The 27,663-nt window shown below is 41.6% G+C and overlaps 1 protein-coding gene and 1 long non-coding RNA gene across 2 annotated transcripts in view; one reads left to right on the plus strand and one right to left on the minus strand.

Annotated features, from left to right (window-relative positions):
• Nucleotides 1–4,935, plus strand: part of CACNA1E (calcium voltage-gated channel subunit alpha1 E) — a 377,710-nt gene extending 372,775 nt beyond the window's left edge. Inside the window, exons 47-48 of the mRNA XM_070746282.1 lie at nucleotides 123–310; nucleotides 4,269–4,935. Of these exons, the coding sequence (XP_070602383.1) occupies nucleotides 123–310; nucleotides 4,269–4,808 (728 nt within the window). The 3' untranslated portion in view covers nucleotides 4,809–4,935. The remainder of the gene's footprint in view (nucleotides 1–122; nucleotides 311–4,268) is intronic.
• Nucleotides 132–27,651, minus strand: LOC139164304 (uncharacterized). The gene is made up of 4 exons (XR_011558600.1): nucleotides 27,568–27,651; nucleotides 27,237–27,431; nucleotides 23,064–23,221; nucleotides 132–322 (listed from the first exon to the last, which is right to left on the minus strand). It is a non-coding gene; the product is annotated as an uncharacterized lncRNA (long non-coding RNA).
• Between the last annotated feature and the right edge of the window lie 12 nt (nucleotides 27,652–27,663).

The following is a 27,663-nucleotide window of genomic DNA, read 5'->3' on the forward strand; positions in this document are numbered from 1 at the left end:
AGGACGAGAGAAATATTTCTCACGTCAAACATTATACAGAATGCAGAAGGCATTCAGACTGCTCAGAGGTTTCCAAGTGTAAAATTTTCATGCAATCCTGTCTTTTTTATATATATAAATAGGTCATCGCTCTGATACACATTGGTCAGGAGGCAGAGAACGAGGCCGATCCAAGGAACGAAGGCATCTGCTCTCTCCAGATATTTCTCGCTGCAACTCAGAGGAAAGGAGTCCACCAGCAGATATTGATTCTCCAGAGCATCATTCTAGGTCTCCCAGTGAAGGCAGGTCACAAACTCCAAACAGACAGGTGGGTGTAAAACTGGCAAAGATCAAGAGAAATATCTGGAAATATTGGTGGAATGCTTGGAGCAACTGCCACCCTTTCCTAATGTACTACAAGGAGCCTTTCAGAAATGCTTGCCTCCATTGTTGACTAACTATAATATTTAATTTCAGATAAATGAAAGTTGATTTTAGTTACAGTTCATTAGAACAGGCTTCAAACTATAACCATGATCAGTCACAATCAGGGGTGGGTTTCGCTTACCTTCCCTACCAATTCGCATCGCACGCATGCCTGCATCACATCACAGGAATGACCCTATGCGCATGTGTAGAGGGCATTTCAGACCAGAGGACAAATTTGGGGGCGTAGACAGCCAGGCATCACTACCAGTTTGGCAAGTGTAGGCAAATTTCCCACTACCAGTATTGGTGAATCGGCCCAAACTGGCAATAACCCACCACTTTAAAAAAGGGTTCTTCTCTTTTGATTAATAGTTTGCATTGTATGTTAAACATAGAAAAAAGGAAAGCTGCCACTTTGTTTTGCAAGGCCATGTTAGAGGGGGTTGTGAAATGCACAAAGTAGCTTTTGACAGATTAATTGGTTTTCATTGACTTAGCATGGGGTGAAATTCCGTCAAAATTATTGTAAATTGAAGATATTCATATATAAAAGGCTGGAACAAGCCAGAAGCATATTACAAAGATATGGAGAACAAACTAGGATCCATGCTTTGGCTCACAGTTTCAATGGCTATCTCTGTAATGCATTGTTTTGCCTAGAGTGAGTAACTGGCAGATATTATGTGGGTCTCCATAACCTGTTGGTGCATCCTGCAGAGTGCTGACTCTGCAGGCAGCACTGAAGCTCACAGAGGGCCTTAGAGAGCCCACAAATTTCTGTTATGGTAAAACTACGTTTTCTTACTTGCCATGAAAATCTCCACTGGCTCTCTAAATTGTAGCAACAAACTGTTGCCCTTGAATTTCAGTGTTTAGGCCCTTAAAACATTGCAATAATACCAAAGTACAGTGGTACCTCAAGATACGAACCCCTCGTCTTACGAACAACCCGAGATACGAACCCGGGGTTCAGAAAAATGTTGCCTCTTCTTACGAACTTTTTTCGTCTTACGAACGCCAAAACCGAACTTCTGGGTTCGGCGTTCGGGAGGCTGCTGGGAAGCCCCCCGGCTGCTTTAAAAGGTGACAGCCGGGCTGCGGGGCTTCCCACCAGCTTCCCGAACCCCGAACCCAGAAGTTTGGCAAAAGTACAGTGGTACCTCAAGATACAAACCCCTCGTCTTACGAACAACCCGAGATACGAACCCGGGGTTCAGAAAAATGTTGCCTCTTCTTACGAACTTTTTTCGTCTTACGAACGCCAAACCCGAACTTCTGGGTTCGGCATTCGGGAGGCTTCTGGGAAGCCCCCCAGCTGTTTTAAAAGGTGACAGCCTGGCAGCAGGGCTTCCCAGCGGCCTCCCGAACGCCGAACCCGGAAGTTCGGCAAAAGTTCGGGTTCGGGAGGCCGCTGGGAAGCCGCACCGCCCGGCTGTCACCTTTCAAAACAGCCAGGGGGCTTCCCAGCAGCCTCCCGAAGCTGAACCCGGTTCGGGTTTGGCGTTCGGCTTCGGGAGGCTGCTGGGAAGCCCCCTGGCTGTTTTAAAAGGTGACAGCTGGACTGCGCGGCTTCCCAGCAGCCTCCCGAACCTCGAACTTTTGCCAAACTTCTGGGTTCGGGGTTCGGGAGGCTGGTGGGAAGCCCCGCAGCCCGGCTATCACCCTTTAAAGCAGCCGGGGGGCTTCCCAGCAGCCTCCCGAAGCCGAACGCCAAACCCGAACTTCCAGGTTCAGCTTCGGGAGGCTGCTGGGAAGCCCCCCGACTGTTTTAAAAGGTGACAGCCGGGCTGCGCGGCTTCCCAGCAGCCTCCCAAACCCCGAACTTTTGTCGAACTTCTGGGTTCAGGGTTCGGGAGGCTGCTGGGAAGCCCCGCAGCCCGGCTGTCACCTTTTAAAACAGCGGGGGGGCTTCTCGGCAGCCTCCCGAACGCCGAACCCGGAAGTTCGGGTTTGGCGTTCGGCGTTCGGGAGGCCGCTGAGAAGCCCCCGGACTGTTTTAAAAGGTGACAGCCGGGCGGCAGCGGTTTTTTGCAGGGTTTTTTTTGTTGTTGTTGCATGGATTAATTGACTTTACATTGTTTCCTATGGGAAACAATGTTTCGTCTTACGAACCTTTCGTCTTACGAACCTCCCCCAGGAACCAATTAGGTTCGTAAGACGAGGTATGACTGTACTGATATCTAGAGGAAGTCAACAAAAATATCCAGAAAAATAGAAATCTATTACCATTATACACTGAACAAAAAATAAAGGGAACACTTAAACAATACAATATAACTCAAAGTACATCAAACTTCTGTGAAATCAAACTGTCCACTTAGGAAGCAACACTGATTGACAATCAATTTCACATGCTGTTGTGCACATTCAACTTTGTACAGAACAAAATATTCAACGAGAATATTTCATTCATTCAGATTTAGGATGTGTTATTTGAGTGTTCCCTTTATTTATTTATTTATTTTTGAGCAGTATATTAAGCTTCAGGGGGCACAATGGTTCAGGAGTTAAAGACACTGAGTTTGTCGGTGGAAAGCTGACAGCCCAGATTCGAGACCCAAGTGCCATGCTCCTGTTACGTGCTCCAGCTCCTGCAAACCTAGCAATTCGAAAGCAGGCAAATACAAGCAGATAAATAGTTCCCATTTTCAGTGGGAAGATAGTAGCATTCTGCACACTTCAGCAAATAGTTGCCACACGGTCATGGAAATGTCTTTGGACAATGTTAGCTCCTTCAACTAAGAAACAAGAGGGGCACCAACTCCTACAGTCAGATATGACTGGACAGGGGAAACCTCCTCCTTTCTATTAAGCTTCAGCATTATTTTAAATTGTGCCTTCTCTAATTTTTTTTCTCCAAATGCCATACTTGGATGGGAACTTTAAATTATAATACATAGTTCCAGTTTCTTCAGTTTAGGGATGTTTGGTCAACAGAGACAAAAGTGTTCTGTGCCCTTCCTGCCTCTCCCAGCTTTAATTGAGGGAGGGCCTGGTGCAGGGGCAAGTTCCTATTACAGTGTTCCCTCGATTTTCGCGGGTTCGAACTTTGCGAATAGCCCATACCACAGTTTTTCAAAAAATATTAATTAAAAAATACTTTGCGGGTTTTTTCCTATACCATGGTTTTTCCCGCTCGATGATGTCATACGTCATCGCCAAACTAATAATTTTTGTGAATAAATAATTTAAAAAATAATTATTGTTAATAAATAATTATGTTTATAAATATCAGGATCACTAAGTGTCTTATTCAATAGTGAATACCAGTAATAATGGTGAGTAAATGGTTGTTAAGGGAATGGGAAATGGTAATTTGGGGGTTTAAAGTGTTAAGGAATGGCTTGTGATACTGTCCATAGCCAAAAATTGTGTATTTACTTCCACATCTCTACTTCGTGGAAATTCGACTTACGCGGGCGGTCTCGGAACGCATCCCCCATGGAAATTTAGGGAACACTGTACTGCCACTATTGGTGCACAGCACAGCTTTGGTTAGGGTTGTGTCTCCCAGTGATTTTTTGCTTTTGCACATGCACAGGAAGCAAAAAATATTGTGAGGAGTCAGGTGCGCAAGATTTCGTCGATTTTTTTTTTACTTCCATGCATGCACAGAAGCAAAAATTCACCGAAATCTCACTGCGCATCCCCTTGTGACATTTTGATTCTCGTGCATGCACAGAAGCAAAAACACACTGGAATGTATGTGCATGTACACAAGATCACTGAAACTTCACACGCAGCGCAGTGATCACTACCGGTGCGCCATCTTTTACTGTACCGGTAACAACCCGCTACAGGTCTGGTGTCTGCTGAACATCCCAGAAATCTGTATCCGGCTTTTCCCTTTCTTGCAGGGCACCGGTTCCTTGAGCGAGAGCTCCATCCCTTCTCTGTCTGACACCAGCACACCAAGGCGAAGCCGCCGTCAACTCCCTCCAGTGCCACCAAAGCCACGACCTCTCATCTCCTACACTGCTATGATGCAGCACTGTGGCGACATCTCCCCGCCACCTGACGACAGTGAGGGCGGCTCCCCTCTGCTTTCTGGGACCCTGGAGACAAACAATACCTGCTTGACTGAGTCTTCCAGCTCCCTCCAGGGAAAGCAGAGCCTTCTCTCCACTCCCCAGCGCTACATCTCAGAGCCTTACCTGATGCTCCAGGATGACTCCCATGCTTCAGACTGTGGTGAGGAGGAGACACTCACTTTTGAGGCTGCCGTGGCCACTAGCCTTGGTCGCTCCAACACAATTGCATCAGGCCCTCGCTCTAGGCATGGCTGGCAGATGCCCAATGGGCATTACCGGAGGAGGAGAAGAGGAGCGTCACAAAGCATGATCTATGGGGCTAGCATCGAAGTACTAAGTGATACGGAAGAAGATGACAAGTGCTAGAAGCTACTTCCTCTCCCTTGTCCCCTCTGATGCATGCTGATTGCCACATTTGAAATGAAATGGAATGGAAATCAAATGCAGGAATACAAAAGAAAAAATATGGAGCCTTCGTGCAAAACAAAGTCAATTCACAGCTTCTTTGTCTCCCTTCTTTTCTTTTGCACAGGAAAGGTGCACTGGCTTGTGAAACAGGGCAACAGCATCCTTCATCACAAAGCCACTTGACACGGTGTCTCCCAAAGCCAAGAGTAAGGAGGGTAGAAGTTACTGGAAAAGCAGAGCAAGAAATAAGCTAAAGACTAAGGGTTTTTAAAGCATCATTTTCCTCCCCCTCAGAAAGAAGAATTTCAAGATAGTGGGATCATGTGAGAGATTCAGGGATTGAAAAAGGCCTCACAGTATCTCTTTTGGGGACCATTCTACAGGTTGGCCAATAAGACCAGTGAATTCATTCCTGGATCTATGGAGAGCTGCCTTCAGCATGAGATCCCAGCATTGGATCCTTTTGCAGTCCTCTAGACAAGTTAGCCCAGTTTTCAAAAACAAATCAAACTATTAGTCTTGGGACATACTTTTAAAGAGAATAGGGTGAAAGGAAGTAAGAAAAACATTTGGTTTAATGAAACCAGCCTGATTCACTATCAATGTGGTAAAGGAGAGAATTGTTGTGATCCTAAATGTACTTAATCCATCAGCTTCTCTCTGGGCATATACGTATTCTGAGCTTAGAAAGAGTGGAAAGTGTGTATATGTAGAGATTTATTTTAATACAATGGTAAAGGCTGTAAAGGCTGTAAAGGCTAAGGCTGTATGTTGTCTGACCTCAGAGATAGCAAGTATTTTTACTCAAATTCTCCAAATACTTACCTGAGACCTCCTCCTCAAAAGAAAGCCTAGCAGTAAGGGCTTTATGGAGAAAACAGGTGTTGATCTTCTCTTTAAATGAGCTTTAAAGTTATTTTTAATTTGGTAGGATGAAGGGAGACCATGCCAACACTAAACACATTTGTGTTTCAAAGGAGTTGAGTGGGCTTAGGAAAAGGATCCGGTGGGAAGGTTTTTACATTTGTTTTTGTTTTTAATCTTGAAGCCCATCAGATGTTCTGGACTAGAATTCTGGTCCACTCTATAACACTCTATTTTTTTTAAGAGCACTGAGAATTGTAGTCAAAAAATTCCAACTGATTTGTATGGGAAGTCCAGCAAACTCAGTAATTAATTATTGTAACTTTTCCATCCATGGAAGAAGACAACACAGGGTAGAGGTGGTTCCACCCACTCCTCCTTTCTTTGATCATTCTCTTGTTTAGTTTAGCAGGAATTTTCTTTCCTGAGCATGGAAGGCAGGTAGCTCATTAAAACAGCAGGGGGATGCATGATCTCATCCTTTTTTAGATAACTGAAAATAACTGGTATTTTAATTGTTTACCCAAAGGGCCATTTGACTCCAATAGCAGAAAGCCAAGCTACCTAGAGAACTTGAGCATTACTCGCCTTAGGAAAAAGCAAAACGATGCAATTTTCCTTCCCCCCCCCCCCAGAGCAGGATAACAGCCTCCTGAATTTCTACTAGATCCAATAACTGCCCTCAGCCCAGTTAACAGAATACCAGAATTGGAAGGGGCCTTGGAGGTCTTGTAGTCCACCATCACCCTCAACACACACGCAAGCAGGAAAAGGTCTATCATTCCAGACAAAAGGTTTCCAATCTTCTCTTAAACACCTCCAGTGTTGGAGCACTCACAACTTCTGGAGTTGCCAAATCTGATTTAGTTTTTCACTTTAAAAATGTCTGGGAGTTTCTGATGGGAAATTTGTAATGAATAAGTCAGAAGTCTTCAAATCTGGCAACTTTAAGATTTGTGGACTTTGACTCCCAGAATTCTTCTGGCTGGAGAATTTTGGGAGTTGAAGTCCACAAATCTTAAAATTGCCACGTTTGGGTACCCTTGGACTAATTGATTGCACATGCTGAAAAACTTGCTTAATTTTTTCTACAGAGCCTATTTTGGGTTTATTTTTCAAGGAGGAAAAGAATGTAGCAGTTTTGTGCTAATTTCTTTCCTTTTTGCCTAGAGATTTTTTTTTTTTTACAATTACCACATTCTCTGATCTATTCTTAATCTAATATTTTCCTTCTATCCTAGATTTAATTCTCCACCATGCCTCCTGTTCATTGCAATGTAGTTAATCTGCTAACCTCATTGTTCAATTCCGGAGAGGAACAATGAAAAAGAAGCACTTTTAAGAGAGCCAGTCCCAAAAAAACAATGATGCACAGTGAACCTAACTAATAGCATGGCATGAGGTTGTCTGCAGGATATGCAGGGGTGGGCTACTGTCCACACAGGGGAGAACGTAGTGGGGTAGCGAAAATGGAGCTCCACCCCAGAGCACCCAATTTGCACTGAAAGATGTTGAAAGAAAATGCAGGGCATCCTGCATAAGCCACGCTACAGTGTGATAGTAAAAATTTTGGTAGCCTTTCACTGAGGATATGATACATTTAAAAAAAAAACAGGCAGAGAATCAACCTCACTGTTGTGGCTGCCAATTTTTTTTTCTTTTTTGCTCACCCACTGCAGAAGGTCCTGTTGTGGCATGAAATAATGGGATGACTCTGCTAGCACAGTGTTGCTGCTTACTCACAGCATTTGGATATTTAGGTTCATTTTGGGAATTTAGGTTTATTTGCTTTCCTTGCCCATAACACTTGGGAAAAATGCTAAAGCTTTAGGTTGTTGTTTGTGTTTTTCAAAATGTTGCTTTGGGGAGGAATGTTAGAGTTTCTTATACGGTTTCAGCCACTGGCAAAGCTGTTGATTCTGACTAATAACACCTATCCAGGTTTCTCAAGTGGAACCAATTCTACCTGGAGTTACCAGGGATGGAACTTGAGACCTTCCAGTTTTTAAACATTCTTGTCTCTTTAAACTTATGGATATGGGTCAATGATGGTGCATTTGTCAAGCTGAACCTTACAGAAAAACATAGACCTGTTTGGCAAAAAAGTGCAAGGATTCTTATTTTGGTTTGTGGTTCTGACTGAACTAGCACACAATTTTTTCCTCCAATATTAAGATCAGGGAATTCTTCTCTATAGCCTATCTTTAGCCTAATTAGCCTACTTCCTCCCTTTTGTAACTCTGTACATCAACCACTGTCTCATCAAGTTAGGATGCTTGTCTGCATTGAACTGCAGAGGGACATCATACACAGTCATTGCCTCTGAGTGGGTAGGACACAATCTCTATTGCCAAGTCATAAATAAAGTTTCTGCTTTATTCTTTTTCTCAAGTTCATGGATATTCCCAACCCTGACTTCAAATGGGGAAAACTTGTGCTGCTTAAAATTAGTTTTGTTATTAAATTTCTAGAGAAGGTTCCAGGGATCGTGTCTAAATTACTGTAACCAGATAACATAATATGCCAGGATTCCTCAAAGGAAAGCAATGATAGTAAAACCAAATTGGCTCCTTTGTGTCACTATGCGAGTTGATCTTAGACATTTTCTTTGATAGAATAAAATCCATTTCTGTTTTATCATGGATCTGAAATATTAACATGATTTACAAAATGGAGCACAACATATATTTAGCTTTCTTCCTACCAAAATTAATAATAGTTTATACTACATGCTATAAACACATGAGAGGATTAGAAGATAGCTTAGTTACATTTGCACAGTCTTAGCCCATCTTCTTGGAAAGCTACAATATCCAACAGTTCTATACCAAAAATATACATAATTACCATACCAGATTTTCAAAATCATTTCACAAAATATTTCTACGTCTATTTTATTATTACTTCATAAAGCATGCGGGGAGACAAATGTTAAAAATGATGTAACATTTATATTTTAAGTCTTGAACCATCATATCTGGACTGCAAGAAAAACAGATGACCTCTAGATGGCAGCAAATAGCTAGTTTGCTGCCCTATAGTGGTCATACAATATTTTACATTTCAATAGCTCTATTTATGCCATAATCACCTTTCATTCCATTATCACTTTTGTCAAATAAGGTTTTTTTGAGGCAGTAGGAAAACATAGAAAGCTGGTTAAAGAACATGAAAAGTAATTTGAAAATTACTTCTCTGATGCCACCTCCAATCCGTGAAATAATTACAATCTTTCTTCAACAATTTATCAAGTCACCTACTGAAGTTTCTCATTGAGATGCTTTAGTTGTGCCAGGTATTTATTTATATATTATGAGCCACAGTGGTGCAGTGTTTAAATTGCAGTACTGAAGGCTACTTCTGCTAATTACTGGCTGCCAGAAGTTTGGCAGATCAAAACCCACCAGGCTCAAGGTTGACTCAGCCTTCCATCCTCCTGAGATTGGTAAAATGAGGACCCAGATTGTTGGGGGCAATATGCTGTAAAAGGGCTGTAAAACCACTATGAACCAGTACATAAGTCTAAGTGCTATTGCTATCACTATTAATATTCTGAAAGAGATCAGCATTAAGAAGAGACATGATTACAGGTATTATAGGAATAAAATTCTCTATGTTACAAAAATAATATGGCACAATTTGTTTTTAAATTTACCTACTTACATTTTAGCATGAGATACTAAGCACTATTAAAGAATTTCACTTAGCAATTAAAAATAATGTGCCAACCCAAGTTAGCTACATCATGTGTTCTAGTGTACCATATGTTTAAAGAAAAAATGATCCTTTACCATGAAATGTTTTATCTCAAATGAATTCCTTCTCATATTTGCGGAATGGAATACCATAAAAGTCATTATTCACAGGAAGCTATGTATTGCTCTCTGTGAAACATTTTTTCTACTGCTGGTTGACAGTGATGCAGGAAAGGAGAATTAGCAGTCAAGGGAGGCGTTTAGTCCTCCTGGTACAATCCTTTTCTATTTGCCTTCTTTCACTAATGGGTCACAAAGGGAAAACAGAAGGCATGAAACAACCAGGGGAAGAATATGAATGGGGTTAAGCATCTCAATTTACTTCATGGCACAGTCCTTATTTTTTTCTTCCAGGTGGACTAATGGCATGCATAGTACCTTTTCATCATCTCTTTTTACCCACAACACTTTATAAATCTGCTCAGCTGGGCTAGGAGAAAGAAAGAGAGGCATCCTTGATCTTCCTCCTAGAGTCCTAGAACCTTGTGCTGCACTTTAAGCAGGTGCCTTGGCAAGTTCATTCTCAGAGATCTTTCACAGAGATGCAGCACTTCACATTCTAAACCCGGGAAGACCCTCTTTCCTACCTTACCTACATTGTAAATAGGTGGGTTGGCATTTAAGTCTCAATGTGGGAAAAATTGTGATATATTAGATATTCTATACGTAATAGAGATCATCTGTAGGGGGAAAACATATTTTGCACCTATTAAAGTGGGAAGGAGAATGGCGGAGGAAACAGTCTTATTTCCTGCTACTTTTAAAGTTGCCTCACTTAGACACCAACTTCTTTTTCATTATGGATACAGACAAGTGTTCTATGAAGCTTACTTATATAAGTCTTCTTTAGAATGCAGTGGTACCTCTACTTACGAGCTTAATTCGTTCCGTGACCAGGTTCTTAAGTAGAAAAGTTTGTAAGAAGAAGCAATTTTTCCCATAGGAATCAATGTAAAAGCAAATAATGTGTGCGATTGGAGAAACCACAGGGAGGGTGGAGGTCGTTTCCTCCCAGGAGATTCCTAGAGAGGTCCCACAGAGGTTTATCCCCACTTTTTCCAGCCATTTTTCCTCCCAGGAGATTCCTAGAGAGGTCCCACAGAGGCTTCTCCCTGCCTTTTCTGGCCTTGTTTCCTTTCAGGAGATTCCTAGAGAGGCCCCATGGAGGCTTCTCCCTGCCTTTTCCGGTTACAGTTTTGAAGGCTTGGGTTTGTAAGTGGAAAATGGTTTTTGAGAAGAGGTAGAGGTGTTTGTATGTAGAGGTACCACATTGTGGAATGTGGGAGGAAACTCCTTAAGTCCACCGCCAAAAGTTTTCTATGAAGGCTTTAATGGCTCCTAAGCACATAGCTACATTTTTTAAGGAATAAAGGTAGCTACATGAAATAAGTTTGTAGAAAGTGTATTATGATTCCGGTTTATGGAACATTTGAGTAAGGAAATAAATTTACTTTGCTAGATTTAATCAAGAAAAAGACACCTAGGACGCAGCTAGTGCTTCTAAGGGCAGAAATCCAGGAATCAGAATTAATTTGCCAGGCTTGGAAAGATGCTTTTGGTTACTCTCCAACAAGCATCCAACTTCATCACTGGGACTGTAGTTTATCTCCTAGATAAGACTATGGAGCAGCACTAAGGATTGCAGGCACAAGAGCAGCTTGAGTACAATGTCTAATGCAGGAGAATCCAACTGAAAGAACAGCAACCAAATACTGTGTTTAATATACACATGGTGGTAGATTTGAGCTCTTACTGATAAAGTGATCAGTGCTTTCTATGCTTCCTTTTCAAACAGTCTCTTAATAAGATGTGTTTCTCTTTACAGCCAACAAGTCAAGGCAGAATGAATTTTTGGCTGTCTCCAGTTTTGGAAGAAGGCAGGCATCTATTTAAAAATGTAACATTTTCTGAAATACTAATATATTTAGAGATTTATTCTTACCTTTTATTTCTTCCAGTTTTTCCCTCTAATGCATTTACTGTACTACCCTGTTTCCCCGAAAATAAGTCGTCCCCCTGAAAGTTAGACACAGGAGAAGTTTCGTAGAATTTCCTAATACTGTATAAGGCATCCCCCAAAAGTAAAACATAGGAGATGTTTCGTTTCGCAGCATTCCCAAACAGAACATATATAACACTGCTGTCCATAAATTGCATCTCAAAATGCTGCATCAATCAAACATGTGGCTGCGTGTTTGTATGTGTTTTTGCTGCAGCAGGATACAGGATACAATTCATTGAAAAAAAATAAGACATCCCCTGAAAGTAAGACGTAGCACATCTTTGGGAGCAAAAATTAATATAAGACGCTATCTTATTTTCGGGGAAACACAGTAGCTACCTACTAATACAGTTCAGGGTAATTGGAAGATTTGTGGATATCACCATCTTTGGATGCAAAGTAGCACTCCTAAATATTTTCATTTCACTTAAAAGATTTGCGATGTGGAATAAACATCTCACCGTCTCATCATATTTTGACCCAGTCCATCTATCATTTTGGTCATTTTGACCAAGCACCACTAATTGCATTAACATCTTCCCCTTCTACTCCCAGTACACCACCTCAATTCCAACATGATTATTTAGAAGGGAGGGGTCAGTATCTCTTCTTGGAGAATATCAGGAAGACAAATAGAATCATGGAGCCAATCTATGAAGAATGCTATATAGAAGAAGAGAGCGCCTTATATTTCCATTTTTAATAAAACTGAATGGACTCAATCCAAGAAAAGGTTAGTCATATATCCAACTGGACTAAGTTTAGCTATGACTTTCAGAAAAGTGCAAGTGTACTCTTGTAGTTGACTATTTTAAAAAGGTGTTTCTAATCTGAAAAATGATAGACATTTTAATAGATATATCTTCCAGATATAACTACCTTTTAAAATTTTAGCACAGTTAACAACTGGAAAACAGCAGATTAGTGGCAAGCTATATACTGTATGTCAACAACCCTAAATACACGTTTCTGCATCAGACTGCTGAGTGATCTCAAACATAACAAAACTACTTATTATAAAGTTGGGATTTTTGATATGGGACTATCTGAGTTTCCACTTGATTAACAGTAAAAGTTTAGTTCAGATTAACATCTCTTAGTCAATGGACAAAAACATTCATTTCCAAACTCATCTAAACAGCAGATGTAATTTGTGTCACTTATGTCAATTTATATATTTGAGGTAATTATGAAATTACCCAAATGATGCAAATTTATGCAAATAACTATTATAAATTATATACTTATGCAAATGATATAAATTGATATAAAAATGCAAATTACATCAATTAAATTTAGCTTCCTCTCAATAACCCATTATGATGAGAGATTTATATATATATATATATATTTTGCAATATTTTATAGTCTCGGGGTAAATAGTGAGATACAAATACTGTATTAAACCAACCTGCAACAGGAGTAGAGTTGAACTGGGATAAAGGACAAAGGGCTGAGTTGAGATTGCGGTTTCAGAGTATGTTTTAGTTTTGTTTCATGTATTTGGCTAAACACCATATGTATTTCCTGGCATAAACAAGACTTTGACATTATTTGCTGTTCTTAACCTCTTGGCTGAGGTCAGATTCAAGGAATTACTGTGCTCCAAAAATAAAAAAAATGAAAATGAGAGGACTTCTTTTAAAACCCGCTTGACACTTTCACCCTATGTCACTCAATAACATAACAGATGCACAAACCAGAAAGGAAATATTTCCAAAGAACAAACAGAAGGCAAACTGATTGAGCTCTGAAATGCAAGAGAAGGGTCCTTCTGGATAAACTTGGAGACAAACCAAAACTTGATTCAGCGCCGTCCAAATGCAGAGGGGAACTGAAATGTCTCCAATTGATGTCCATGGGCAGCGGTCAATGAAAACAAATGTAGGAGCCTGAAATAGGCATTCATATCAAGCCTCAAGTAACTCCCTAAAGCCATTTCATCTCAATTTGGTAACAAGGCCAGCAAACCCCAAATGGAGGCTCCAGCCGATTCTCTTTCATTGATGCTGAATTGGCACATGTTAAGTCGGCGTATCTATACAGGTCTCTCTTCATGTGGTTTACTCCTGTGACGCTTCTGGATCCTCAATGCACTTCATAGTAGAAGCAGCAAGGGGATCGGTTCTCTGCAGTGGTAGCAGAGCATCTCATCCAAAGCCAGATGATGCTTTCAGCATTACAAGTTGATGTGGGAGATATATTGTAATATAAATGCTTGTTTGGGTTAAAAAAAAAAAGCAACCCACAAAGAAAGAAAATTACAGATCTGTAAATTCAATGGGGTTTTTTTTTTGGTTATTTTGTTTTTGTTTTTATTTTTGGTCAAAGAAAATAAAACCTTGTTGTAAAGAATAACTTTTGCCTATATCTTTTCTCTTTAAAGGGGTTTCTTTTAAGTTCTTTCCAAACTGTTCTTGCAGATATTTTGTTACCAAACTAGGTAACATCAGTTCTAGAAGAAAGTGGGATTTGTTCTCATTTTATATTTTGGTGGCTTGTCCTATCATTGTTGGTGAGAACAATCTTCATGATTCTTTGAGTAACAAGCTAACAGTAAACAGCAGCCTAATCAAAGAGGCACCAACATCAATCTCACCAACACTGACAGGGCAAGCCATTAATATAAAATGAGAGCAACCCCACTCCCTATTAGCACTGAAGATGTTACCTAGTTTGGTGATGAAACATGTACAAGTAAACAACCCAACCTCAGAGAACACCAAGAACTCTAAAGTTTATTTTCCATCTGATCGTGGAGACCTGGGATAGGCTGATTACTTTTCTAGATAAATTTCAAAAAGTTGGGAGTCGTTTCAGTGGCTCTTGAGATTATTTACCAAGAAAATGTTTGTTTGTTTGAAAATATTTCAAATAATGCAAAGATCACCTGAGATGAAATGGGAAGAAGAGTATTGTTTATTATTTCTGGATAGGTGGGGACTCTGACTCAGGACAATCAAAGAATTAGAGCACAGAAAAGCCACATGTAGGTGTATACCACAGGGAAAGAAATTATCTACTTGGTAATGTGCTGCTATGTACAGTACAATAATACTTTTATACAATATTCCCCAAAAAAAGAAAGATTTTGTACACAAGCTACCCCACCGACTTCATGAACAAATAAAATGAATAATTTAGCTCATCTTGGAACTTTTTAAAACTTTTTAAAAAAACTTTTTAAAACTTTTTTTAAAAAAAAAAGAATTTGGGTTATTTAAATCCAACAGAAGCTAAGAGGAAAAAGTCTGAAGATTTGATAAATGGTTCTGAATACATGAAGCAGAATGAGAGTGCTGTGGGCCTCATTAGCAGTAATTGAGGTGAAGGGAAAATGTAATGGGATGGAATTACAAAAGAAAAAAATGTAGATTAAACGTACTCTTAAAAAAATGTAATTTAGCCCATAGGGTTTATCTTCAGAGATCAACTAAGTTTTCCTTCCCTTTTAAAAAATAAGAACTTCACGTTTTTATTTTTAAAGGTTTTGTCCGAAGTCAGTTGTTGCCTAAAATAATCTACCTATGATCTGTGCTCCTCTAATTCTACACCTCTAGGTAGATGAATACGTATTTTTCACAACTATTGTATGTAGTTTCCAGTCTTTGCTGCTCTGCTGGAGCAGAGAAATGTGCTGGGGAAAGAGAAATGTGAGTTATTATTTATTAGATTTGTATACCACCCCTCTCTGAGGACTCAAGGACTCTGAGGAGCAGGGCCGCCGATAGACCGGTACTACTGGGAGTCCTGTCACGGGCCCGGCAAAATTGAAGAATTAGGGGGGCCCCGCAGTCAGCTCCTTGCACATGTGCAGACTGTCACCTCAGCAAAGTAAAAGGACGGGCCTTTTACTTTGCTGAGCTGAGGCAGCAGGCAGCCGGCAAAAGAGGGAGGGTACAGTCTGCGCATGTGCAAGGAGCTGCTAACTTGGCGCCAAGTTAGCAGCTTCTTGCACATGCGCAGACTGTACCCTCCCTCTTTTGCCGGCACCTCAGCAAAGTAAAAGGCGAGGCAGAACTCGAGTCCCGGTCCTGGTCCCGAAAAATAAAGCGTGGTGGTGCCGTGCGTGCGGCGAAGCAAGGTAGGAGCCCCTTTGGGGTGGCGAGAAATGAGGCTTTTGGGCGGCCGGGGCCTGGGCGCTCGCCTCATCAGGGCTCTGGCTGGCCGGCACACGCGGCGTGAATTGGGCGTCCCTGAAACTTTCCACCCCCATGCGGGAAAGGGTTGAAAGAAGTGAAAGAAAAATGTGATTCTGCTGATTGACCTCTTCCCCCCTCTCTCCCTCTCTCTTTCTCTCAGCAGTCGCAGCTTTTTCTCTCCCCTCATCCTTTCCAGCTCCTCGCCAGTGGCTGCCAGGTGTGGGATCCCCCTCCCCTCTCCCCTCGCTAGAAAGCACATGGTTTTGTCAACAAGGCTTATTTTGTGGCTGCTTCAGTACTGCAGTGCCATGGTGGTCAACCACAGTCACCTAAACATCATTTCCAAGACTTTCTTGCCAGCTTCCCAACAGAAAAGTCAACAGAGAAGCTGATAGGGAGTTGAAAGTTCTCACTGCTTCTTTTATCTGTTTCTTTTCCTCTCTTTAGATAAGGATATGTCCCTAAAACAATGACCCAATGGTTTCCCCCTTTTGTCTATAATTCATTTTTTGTGTGCGTGGACCAATGCCAACTTTGTCAAATTTATTAGCTTAAATATTTGGCATACTTCCCAAAACGTTTTGCATAATTTACATAATCTTTTACAATAAACCAATTGTAAACTATCTGTGGCTTTGTGACATTGATTTTAAGGACCATGTGCAATTATTAACCAGGCTTATGTTTGAGATTAGCCAGCATAGGGTAAAAGAAAAAAGAATCTTAATCTCCTACAGTCAAGTAGAACCAAAATTAGCAGGTATCCAACATTCTTCATTTTCATATGCACCATTTATTTATAAGTACATTGGATATACTGTATCAGAATTCATCAGAGATACATTTACATGAGAGATGGCGAGAGTAGAAATAGTCTAACAATGTAAATTAATTACTTCTTCTTTATAGGGCTCCTCCTTGTAATGTTTACTCCATTTACTCTTCTACCAACACAATCCCACACCAAAATTGTAGACAGGATTAGATTTCCTTTTCATGTTAAGGTCAGCAAAAATTATTAGCTAGTGAGGCTAAAATAGTTGTACAAAGGAACAAGAACTTCATATCAATGTATTTTCTTGCATCAAATATTTTGTTTGAAATCTCACATGAACTTATTGATATATGTCATCAACTTATTAAAGTAGATGGAAAAGCATAAATGATATTGACAACAATGAAAGTGTGATATTTTTTTCCATAAGAGCTTTGGTGACACAGTGGTCACCAATATGAAGTGGCATACTGTCCCCAACAATTTGGGTCCTCATTTTACCCACCTGGGAAGGATGGAAAGCTGAGCCCAGCTTGAGCCTGGTGGGATATCAACTGCCAAATTGCAGGCAGCTGGCAGGCAGCAGAAGTAGCCTGCAGTACTGCACTTTAACCACTATGCCACCGAGGCATATAGTAAGTCTAAATGCTGTTGCTATACTAGTATTTTTAAATATTTTTATCCCATCTTTATAAATAATAAAATGGTGAACATCCCTAATGCTGCTTCCTCCTCTTGTTTTCCCCACAATAAGAACCTTGTGAGGTGCATTGAAACTAGTCCAGGGTCACCCATGCTTAATAAATAGAATATAACCTGGGAAGCGAGGAGACTATAGAACCATGTAAGTTCTACTTCTTCAGAGAAAAAGTAAAAGGAACAAAATTGTTGTGAGTGGTTCACTTCCGGCTCAGCTGGTCACGGATTTCGAGGAAAGGAGACCGAGGAGGACTGGAATTGCAGGCCAGTGTTCTTGTCATCTGAGTCTGAGAGTGAGAGTGAGGAGGAGTCAAGGATTGAGGGACCATAAGAGGCTGTAGAACCCCCGGATAAAGTATTGTCTGAATCAGAGGACGATGGGGACTTTGATTATCAGGACCCCCTATTATATGCAAGAATAAGGAGGATGAGATCCAGACAGGAATATCTCTATAGATGGGGACTTTGATGATCAGGACCCCCTATTATATGCAAGAATAAGGAGGATGAGATCCAGGCATTGAATATCTCTATGGGACATTTGGCCACACCCTGGCAGTATATAAGACAGGCTGATGGGAAAAGGGTGTGTGGAAAAACAACGTTCCAAAATGGAGAGCAGAGCTGGGGGCTGAGAGCTTTTCCTATTCCCTGGATTTGGATTCCTGCTTTTGACTGGAGCTGAAAAAATATACCCGACATGAGTGAATAATTAGTCAAAGCAGAGACATCAGTATTGGAGATTTATGACTTTATTCTGGTTGGCATCCTGGACTTTGCTGATAAAGCCAGAAATGCGGCTAGCATCACATTCCTTTGCGTTCACCTTTGTATTAAAGAATTTTGCTTGATAAAATAGCCTTTGCTTATAATTACTTCTGAATCAGAGTATAATTGAGTATTTATTCCTGATAATTGATCTGGACAGACAGAACAGAAATGATCCTCAGAGACAAGGAAAACAAACTGTAACTAAAAGTACCAATCAGACTTCAATGTATTTTTTCATCCATCTGTTTAAGACTCCAAATGTAATGCCTGGCTTTGAGACAGGGCTTAAAAAGGAGCTTAAGGTTCTCTAGTTCCAAAGAAAGCTAACCATGCCACTGAAATCGTAGGAGGACCTGGCCTTTTGCACAATCTTCAATCTCCCCCCCCCCCCAAATGATTAATATCAACTGCTCCAAACTTGATTGTAAAAAATATAATTTTAGCAATTGAGTTGTCGAAGTGTGGAACTCATTACCAGACTCTGTGGTGTCAACCCCCAACATTTTCCCCTTAGACTATCCACAATTGACCTCACCAGGTTCCTTAGGTCAGTAAGGGGCGAGCATAAGTGCACTAGAGTGCCTTCCGTCCCCTGTCCAGTTGTCTCTCCTTTATCTCATATATCTTTTCTCCCTTTCTTATATCCTTTCCTCTACTCTTCATTGACGTATTCTATTCTCATATCTTTTCTTCTATCCTTTCCCTGATATTTACTACTACATGTTTTTATTCTCTTTAACTTTCAATTTGTATTGGATAAAATAAAATAACTAAAATAACTAAAATAAATAAAATAACTAAAATAAATAAAATAAATAAAATAAAATAAATAAATAAAATAAAATAAAAAATCAGTTAAGGAGGCCTGAACATTTTCCCATCTTTCATAACCGTAGTTCAGATTTCCCCTTCCAGTTTTACCTCACTCCCTAAAATGTGAAGCAGCAGTAGCAAATTTAAAAAATAAAAACAGAATAAGATAGCAAAGAAACTGACATTATTTCCAGGCAAGTGTGAATGGCATACATGAATGGGCCACCTGAGACAGCTAGTCTTTATTTACTCACGTTCTTCATATTAGAAGTCTGGTGAATGAACTTCTCATTAATCATTTATTCATGTTCTGGCACAAGCAAAGGGAAATCACATCATCTCTATTTGCAACTGGGGTACACCAAATGACAATCTCTTTTTTCTGAAGCAAAGCCAGGGGTGAGCTACTGTCCTATTTGCACTGAAAGATGTTGAAAGAAAATGCAGGGCGTCCTGCATAAGCCACGCCCACAGTGTGATAGTAAAAATTTGGGTAGCCCTTCACTGAGTAAAGCCTCTTATAAGGCACTGAGATCTAGGAAGCAAAACCTTCCTTTTTCGGTAAACTATTTGGAGAATCTTCCTCCTACTGAAAACATTAAAGTTTAAAGTTTAAAATGTATTTGAACCACTGGAATCAATGGCAAGCTGTTTCTTTGGTACCCCGCCTACACAGTGTAGCAAGCAATAAAGCAATTCTATTTGGGATTTTTTTTTAATGGAATTTATCTTAAATTTGTGGTTGTCCAGATTCTAAAGTCCTGTAAACATGAATATACAATGTCAGGACTACGGATACCCACAACATCTTCCCCCGCTAGCCATCAAATATGTCCTAGTTGATAAGGGTTTATTCAATATCCTTTCCTTTCTTTCCTTCCCTTCCTGAAATCATTTTTTAATTAAAAATTAGAATTGTGCACATTGCAAAATAAGCTATCTGCCCTTTTCTGTCTCAAAAATAACTCTGGATCCCACTGTGTACTTTTAGAACAATAATAGCTAACAGGATTGAGCTTGTAACCAATAGTTTTGAGCAAATTGGATTCTACTTTCCTTACTCGTTTTCAGTTTCCCCTTCTGAACAGACTTTTCAAGGTGACAGTGTCTATAGTTCCATTTCTTTTGCTATTGTTAAACAATTGGGACTCATAAATCCCTGCTCATTTATTGGAACTCTATCCATAGATCCAAATCAATCAGATTTGACATGATTGTTTACTTAAATTACATATTGCTACATATTGTTTTTATCACTGTTGTTAGCTGCCCCGAGTCCACGGAGAGGGGTGACATACAAATCCAATAAATAAAATAAATAAATAAATTAGCAGAGATTCTCAAACTTCCTGGACGTACAGCGACCTGGTAATACCTGGTATGGGCCAAAAGAAAGCCAGTTTTAATTTGTGATTTGTGGACTTAACTTATGTTATCATTTAACATTGTATTTTTGGATTAAAATGTTGTTGTAAAATACAAAACTCTTTCTCAGGTGGCCCATTAAGGAATTCTTCTGAGAGTTTTGGGGGGGGGGGGGACACAAAATAATGTTTTCAGAGATAAATCTTATTCTATGAATGAGATGACAAAATAGTCACAGCTAGCAGAATTACTTTTTGAGGAAACATTTGTTGTATCCAGAACAATACTCCAGAAGAAATGTATTATGTTATCATGTTATCATTTAAATCATAATGATAGGTAGCAATGATAGTATGATAGGTAAAGAAGACATATAAAGTATTTATTACAGTATATGTTCTTTGCATAAATGTACATGAAAGAGACAATCTATATTGCAATGCACATTTTGTCACCTCTCCCTCCCCAGCTCCTTTGATGGCTCCAGTGGCAAACCTTCAACTTCTTTGTTTCTCAGCTTTTTAACTGAAGATGCTAGATAGTAAATTTTAAATGTGTTTGATATAGAATATTTGCTCCTGGTTTCTTTGTTCATGGAATACATTCTAACTCAACAAACATTCTCAAAATATGTTGACATGCCTTGATCTCATGTCCATATAGAGAAATCCAGACTCAGAGCAAACAACTCAACTTTCTTAGCCAAGGTTGTGCGAGGGGATCTTGTAACTGCAGTTTTTGCCTACACATCGACTGCATGTTGCCCTTCCTTTACTCATGGCTTTGTACAGGAGCCTAGGAAGCATATTTATATAATCTAAAATGTCATTCTACAACAATGCCGGAATGTGGGTAGCCCAGCAAGGTCTACAGTTAATAAGCACTAGTGTGGGGGAAGAGATTTCAGTCTTCCACGTACAAGTTCTCCACTTATAGCGGGGTCTGGTAAGCTCATGGATCATTTGATCACAGCTATAAGGTAACATCTTAATCCTTAGAAGTTGTTCATTGCTAAATCACTGAAACATTAAGAAAAGTTGTCAACATTCAGCTTTATCTTAATTAGTAGTGTAGACAGCACCATTTTTTTAATTGACAGAGAAGTTGCTTTGTTCCTTTCATTTTTAAGTCCTTGCATTTGATCAATATTTCAAGATGGTGTGTAATTTTATCACTGGAATCTGTTGTTGAACCATTCTTTCTGGCTGAAAGAACTTTAAAAAACGTAAGGATAGATTTAGATGATGGATAGATGGATGGATGGATGGATAGATGGATGGATGGATGGATGGATGGAGGGATGGATGGACAGACGGACAGACAGACAGACAGACAGACAGACAGACAGACAGACAGACAGACAGACAGACAGACAGACAGAGAAATTTGCACATTGGTATGTGCCACCACAGGCTAGGCTTCCAAGAGAAGACTCCTTAATCATCACTTCAAAGAAGATATTATCTATAGAAATTGTTGTTTTTTATTGAAATACTGCCCCTTTCAGCCTCACTCCAGATCACTGCCAAGAAGTTGGAACCTCTAGCAAATAGAAAAGTGTTCAATTTCTCATCTCTAGGCAAAAGAAGCTTCTTAGAGCTCATCCCTAAACAGGAATTCCAATCTTCAGCAAGAGCTATATTACAAGAGCTAGATTTGAAATGAATGCCACAGCACAAGACAGAAAACAAATCAATATGAAACTATATATTTAAAAATGTATTTTACAGTTTTATGTCTGAGGAAATAAGACAGACTTGTCCCCTTCAGAGATAACCTGAAGGCTGCTTTAGGTGTGATTTAAATTAAGGGTACATGAAAGCAGTAAGAAGCCATCCATAAGTATGCTACCTCTTCTTTTCCACACCCTTATTTTCCTTTCCATCTCCATCTTACAACTGCCAAAGCCTTTAAACACACATATCTTGTTTTCCCTCTGCCTTCCTAAAGTGGTATCAAAGACTGGAAACCATAGCAGTGCAAATGCTTAATTGCTCTGATCAATACCCCTGGCAGTAGAGAATGGGTAGGCAGCCTTCTCTGCCTCAGCAGCCATCCAGACAACCCTGCTCTAAACCTTCAGCCCACTCTCTGTTTCTTTTTCTCCCAGGGAATTTTGTATTGATGACAGGGATCATCTGATACAGGATGAGAGGAAGAAAGGTGAAAGCAGTGGGTGTAGAATTAAATTTGCTTACAAAGGCAACAATCTCCTTTTCCTCTGTCTAGCTCCAAGATAAATTTTGTCCTAAATCAGCATGAATAAAAAATGCCAATTATTTCTGAATCGCACAGAGCATTCCTATGCGTCTTGGTTGTGTTCTGTCTGGGTGCCCCCAGACTTCAACACCAACTGGAAAAAGCAGCCAGACACGCTGGTAAAATCAAAAGCACTTTATAGTTTGAAAAATAAACACAGAGAAAAACCTGTTCTTCCCAACAGGCAGGCTATGAGACTTCACAGCAGAGTCCTGATGGCCAGACAATACAGCAGACTTCTTGCTGGCACACCCACCACTGTAGAGAATAAGACCCACACCTTCCCCCCCAAGGTTTCAGTATTCAAAGTCACAAACCAGAATTCCAAGACGCCAAAGATCACAGCCAGGTCCCAGGACTCCCAAAGATAATACTCCACAAGCCAGGAAGGGTGGGTCTGCCTTTTCAGCCTTTCCAGAGAGCACCACACCCAAACCCAGCTGTTGCCTCTTTAGTGCTGAAAGTACCTGGCTAATTGTCCCCTTCCTTGTGTTGCTCTTCTCTGCCGGAGATCGATTATTGCTTGTGCATTTTCATCTAAGGAATCCAGGCTGCTTGCTGGGGAGAGCTCCCTCTCGGGGGACTCTGGCTGTCCTCCCTCTCCCTCAGCCTGAGATTCCTCCTCCCCATCTGCCTGAACCTCCTGTTCCTCATCCTCCCTGTTAAATCCTGTAAATTCTGTAATGTTCTATAATGTTCTGTATCTGGGTTAACTTGTTAAACAAGAGTTGTTAAGCAGAATTGAAAGAAACCATAGGCATTGTTTACCTGCTTCCTATTGGCTGCTGTAGAGGGCGCCAAAATGGAAGAGCTGTCAGCCGCCGGCTGTTGCTGAGGGAAAGTCTTTAAATAGCCGAGCTTCTGGTCTTACGCGCTTCTCCTGTAACTCGCGTATAGAGTGAAAGTGTTTTCCGCTCGCTCAGAGCCTGTAGAGAATAAAAGGGATTTTATTTGGAAACCGTGTTTCTCGGTTTATTTCATTGGCGACGAGGGTCTTAGCGGTGATTTTTTTTTTAGGAAAAAATCAATATGTCGACCCCTTCGCTTATTCAACCTCCCGAGTTGTTTGACCCAGAAAGGTCAACTTGGGCAGCCTATATGGCTAAATTTGAGATTTTCCTGGAAGCTGCCAGCCTACATACGGCTGAGGACAGCAGGAAACGCGCTTTATTTTTGAATTACTGCGGCACGCATATTTTTGAATTGGCCGGGACTTTGACAGATCCCGAGCCTCCTAATGCTGTACCATGGGCTACTTTACAAGAGAAATTGGCTGCCCATTTTAAACCAACGAAGCCGCCCATAGTTTATAGGCATCAATTTTCCCGTATGTCTCAATCAGATGGGGAATCTATTAACCAGTTCGCGACCAGGCTCCGGACTATCCTGGCGAAATGTCAATTTGACAATCCGGAAGCCAGATTGACGGACGCCCTCATTTTTGGGATGAGAAACGTTACCATAAGGAACAAGTTATTGGCAACTGAGAGCTCCACATTACAAGACGTGATTAAAGCTGCTCAGACAGCTGAGGTAGCTGAGGCTGCGGCAGCTGATTTAAAATCCAATGACAAGCTGCAGACTGTTTTTAAGATCACAGACTCTCAGCGTCCCTCGGCTCGCCGCCTACCTGAAGTTCAGCTCGCCGACTATGAAGACTACAATGACCACTGCTGCTACCTTCGAGGACCACCAGAACGACAAGCCAGATCAACTTTTCCTGCCTGCGCCGGATGCAGAGGGCAACATCAACGGTCGCGCTGCCCCTTTAAGGACGCCTTCTGCTACAGATGCGAGAAGAGAGGCCACATCGCCGCCGCTTGCCGTGCTGCATTGCCAGATGACAACTCTTCTCCACAAGGTCAACAGCCTTCTTTTCCTGCTCCCCGAGCCTACCGTCCTTTTCGCCCACAAGGACGGGGTTTCCGCCGGCCTTGGAATGCCAGAGGTAACCGCTTTTTCAGTGGTTCTACAGTTTACCCTCCTGCCCCTAATAAAATTGTTGTCCCCATCCTGTTAAACCATCAGCCGTGCCATATGGAATTGGACACTGGCTCGAAATATACACTAATGCCCTGGCATAAATTACACTTGTATATACCAAGTTTGGCACGGGACGAATTGCAACCTTTGGACATTGCTATCAATGACTTCCAGGGTCACCCAATTAGGATTTTGGGTAAAACCAGGGTTCCTATTACCTTTAGAAATGTGAACCATGTCCTTCCTCTGTTAGTTGTAGACGGGCTAATCATTCCCTTCTAGGGTTGGACTGGATGGCACCTTTGGGCTTAGCGGTAACAGGTCTTAACAAATTGACATTTTCTACTGCCCCTGATTTTGTCACTGAATTTCCTGAGGTTTTCCGTGCTGGTCTGGGTACCTTTAAAGGACCTCCTATTTCTTTTTCATTAGACCCTTCTGTTCCTCCAGTTAGATTAAAGCCCCGCAGGGTACCTTTGCCCTTGCTAAATAAGCTAGATGAACAATTAACAAAACTTCAAGCACAAGGTATATTGGTTCCAGTGGAACATGCACCCTGGGAAACACCAATTGTAACCCCATTGAAGCCAGATGGCTCCCTACGAGTTTGTGCTGATTACAAATCCACTATTAATAAGGCACTACAGCACAACTCGTATCCTATTCCAGTGGTGCAACAGCTGTTACACACCTTGGGGTCTGGGAAAATCTTCGCGAGGCTGGACCTTGCACAGGCTTACCAGCAATTGACAGTGGACGAAGCCACTGCCTTATCACAGACCATTGTAACGCACAGGGGTGCTTTTAAGTGTACGCGCCTGCAATTCGGAGTGAGTGTTGCTCCTGGTATATTCCAGCGGTTAATGGAGCGCTTATTGGGGGGCCTTGATGGGGTGGTCCCTTATTTCGATGACATTTTAATTTGTGGGGACAATTCTGCCCAGTTGCACAGTCGAATTAGACAGGTACTCACTAGATTGAGAGATAAGGGTCTTTGGCTTAAACCAGAAAAATGTGTATGGGGAACCCCTTCAGTCGAATTTTTGGGATTTCGAATAGATGCTCAGGGCATTCACCCCACAGAAGAAAAAGTTAGAGCCATTAAAGACGCCCCTGCCCCAACTTGTAAAGCAGAGCTACAAGCCTTTTTAGGGCTCTTAAATTTTTATGCTGTTTTTCTATGACAGAAAGCCTCAGTAGCTGAGCCCCTACATAGGCTCCTCCATAAAGGGACGGATTGGCATTGGGGTGAGAAGGAACAACGGGCGTTTAGCATGGTTAAAGATCTTTTGTCGTCCCATAGCTTAGTAGTGCAATATAGCTCAACCCTCCCGGTAAGGCTCACCTGCGACGCTTCTCCGTACGGGGTGGGCGGTGTGTTGGCCCATATTTTTCCTAATGGGCAGGAGGCTCCCATTGCATACTTCTCTAGAACACTATCTGGGGCTGAGCGCAATTACGCGCAAATTGACAAGGAAGCTTTGGCGCTGGTAGCCGGGGTGAAAAAATTTCATCATTATCTGCTTGGGAGACCTTTTCAATTAGTTACAGACCACAAGCCTCTCTTGGGTCTGCTAGCCACGGGACGGCCAACTCCTCCCTTCATGTCTCCCCGTATGTCCAGATGGGCTATTTTCCTAGCCGCATATGACTACCAGCTCATTCATAAAGGGGGCTCTGCTATTAATCACGCAGACGGCCTTAGTCGCTGTCCATTGGGACAGAGAGTAGAAGACCCAGCGCCCGCTGCAGAGGTACTCCTTATAGAATTGGATAAGTCTCCTGTGGTCACTGCCAGGCAGGTGGCATTGGAAACCAGGCAAGATAAGATTTTAAGCAGGATTCTGAATTACATTTTAAAAGGCTGGCCAGCAAATGGGGACGATCCCTTAATAGGAGAATTTAAAACAAAGAGGCTAGAACTATCAGTTATGCATGATTGCATTCTCTGGGGGGAAAGAGTGGTTATCCCTACTGCCCTGAGACCGCGGGTTATGAAAATGCTTCATGAGGGACACCCAGGGGTGGTGAGGATGAAGGCATTGGCAAGGGGGTATTTGTGGTGGCCAGGCTTGGATAAAGAAATTGAGAACTGGGTGGCAACATGTGGCCAGTGCCAAGAAACGCGGCCAGACCCGCCTAAAACCACCCCTGCACAGTGGGACAGTCCCCAAGGGCCATGGTCTAGGGTGCACATTGATCTGGCTGGACCAGTGGGGAATCATATGTTTTTAATCCTGATTGATGCGTATTCCAGGTGGCTGGAAATAGTGCCCTTAACATCTACCACATCCTCAGCAGTAATAAATATATTAAGGAAGTTATTTACAACACATGGGTGCCCGGACATATTAGTCTCGGACAACGGGCCCCAATTTACATCTAAGCAATTTGAGGTGTTCCTAGCTGGTCTGGGGGTCCGACATGCACTTACCTCGCCCCACGCAGCGTGGTCTAATGGAGCAGCAGAACGTTATGTTAGAGTGGCCAAAGAGGCCATTAAGAGGTCAGCTCCAGGTGACATCCAGGAGAGATTAGACACGTTTTTGCTGACCCAACACATAACACCTAGTATGACCACTGGGAAAAGCCCTGCTGAGTTGCTAATGGGGAGAAGGTTAAGATCAACCTTGGATAGGCTGCACCCCTCCTACATCAAATTAAAACCGGACAATATACTAATACCTGAACGGGCAGTGGCCGTGGGACAAAAGGTATATGTTAAAAATTTTGATGCAGGGAAGCATTGGGAAAGTGGCATTGTGCAAGACCAAACAGGTCCCAAAACATATATGGTGAAATTACTAGATGGCCGCCTCTGGAAAAGGCACATTGACCACATTAGGGGGAGAGTGGAGAAAATGGAGAGTGAGGGACATACAGATAACACTCATCCCCTCCCCGCAGGGAATTTCGCAAGGACAAACAGGAACCCGGAACCAGTTGATTGGGACTTACCTGGGGGAAATAGCCACTCCAGCGCTGCCTCAGCTCTGCCATCTCCTGGTCATGGGAGCAACGCGTCTGCAGGACGAGAGGAACCATCTTCGTCGGTGGACACACAAGTCATGAGCGACCCTAGACGGTCAGATCGGACTTCGCGAAGACCCCCTCACTTAGAAGACTTTGTTACTTACTTGACCGAATAAAAATCTGTAAAATCATCCAGAAGGGGGAGGGGTGTTAAATCCTGTAAATTCTGTAATGTTCTATAATGTTCTGTATCTGGGTTAACTTGTTAAACAAGAGTTGTTAAGCAGAATTGAAAGAAACCATAGGCATTGTTTACCTGCTTCCTATTGGCTGCTGTAGAGGGCGCCAAAATGGAAGAGCTGTCAGCCGCCGGCTGTTGCTGAGGGAAAGTCTTTAAATAGCCGAGCTTCTG

Source organism: Erythrolamprus reginae, chromosome 3, assembly GCF_031021105.1.
Source record: "Erythrolamprus reginae isolate rEryReg1 chromosome 3, rEryReg1.hap1, whole genome shotgun sequence".
Classification (NCBI taxonomy): Eukaryota; Metazoa; Chordata; class Lepidosauria; order Squamata; family Dipsadidae; genus Erythrolamprus; species Erythrolamprus reginae.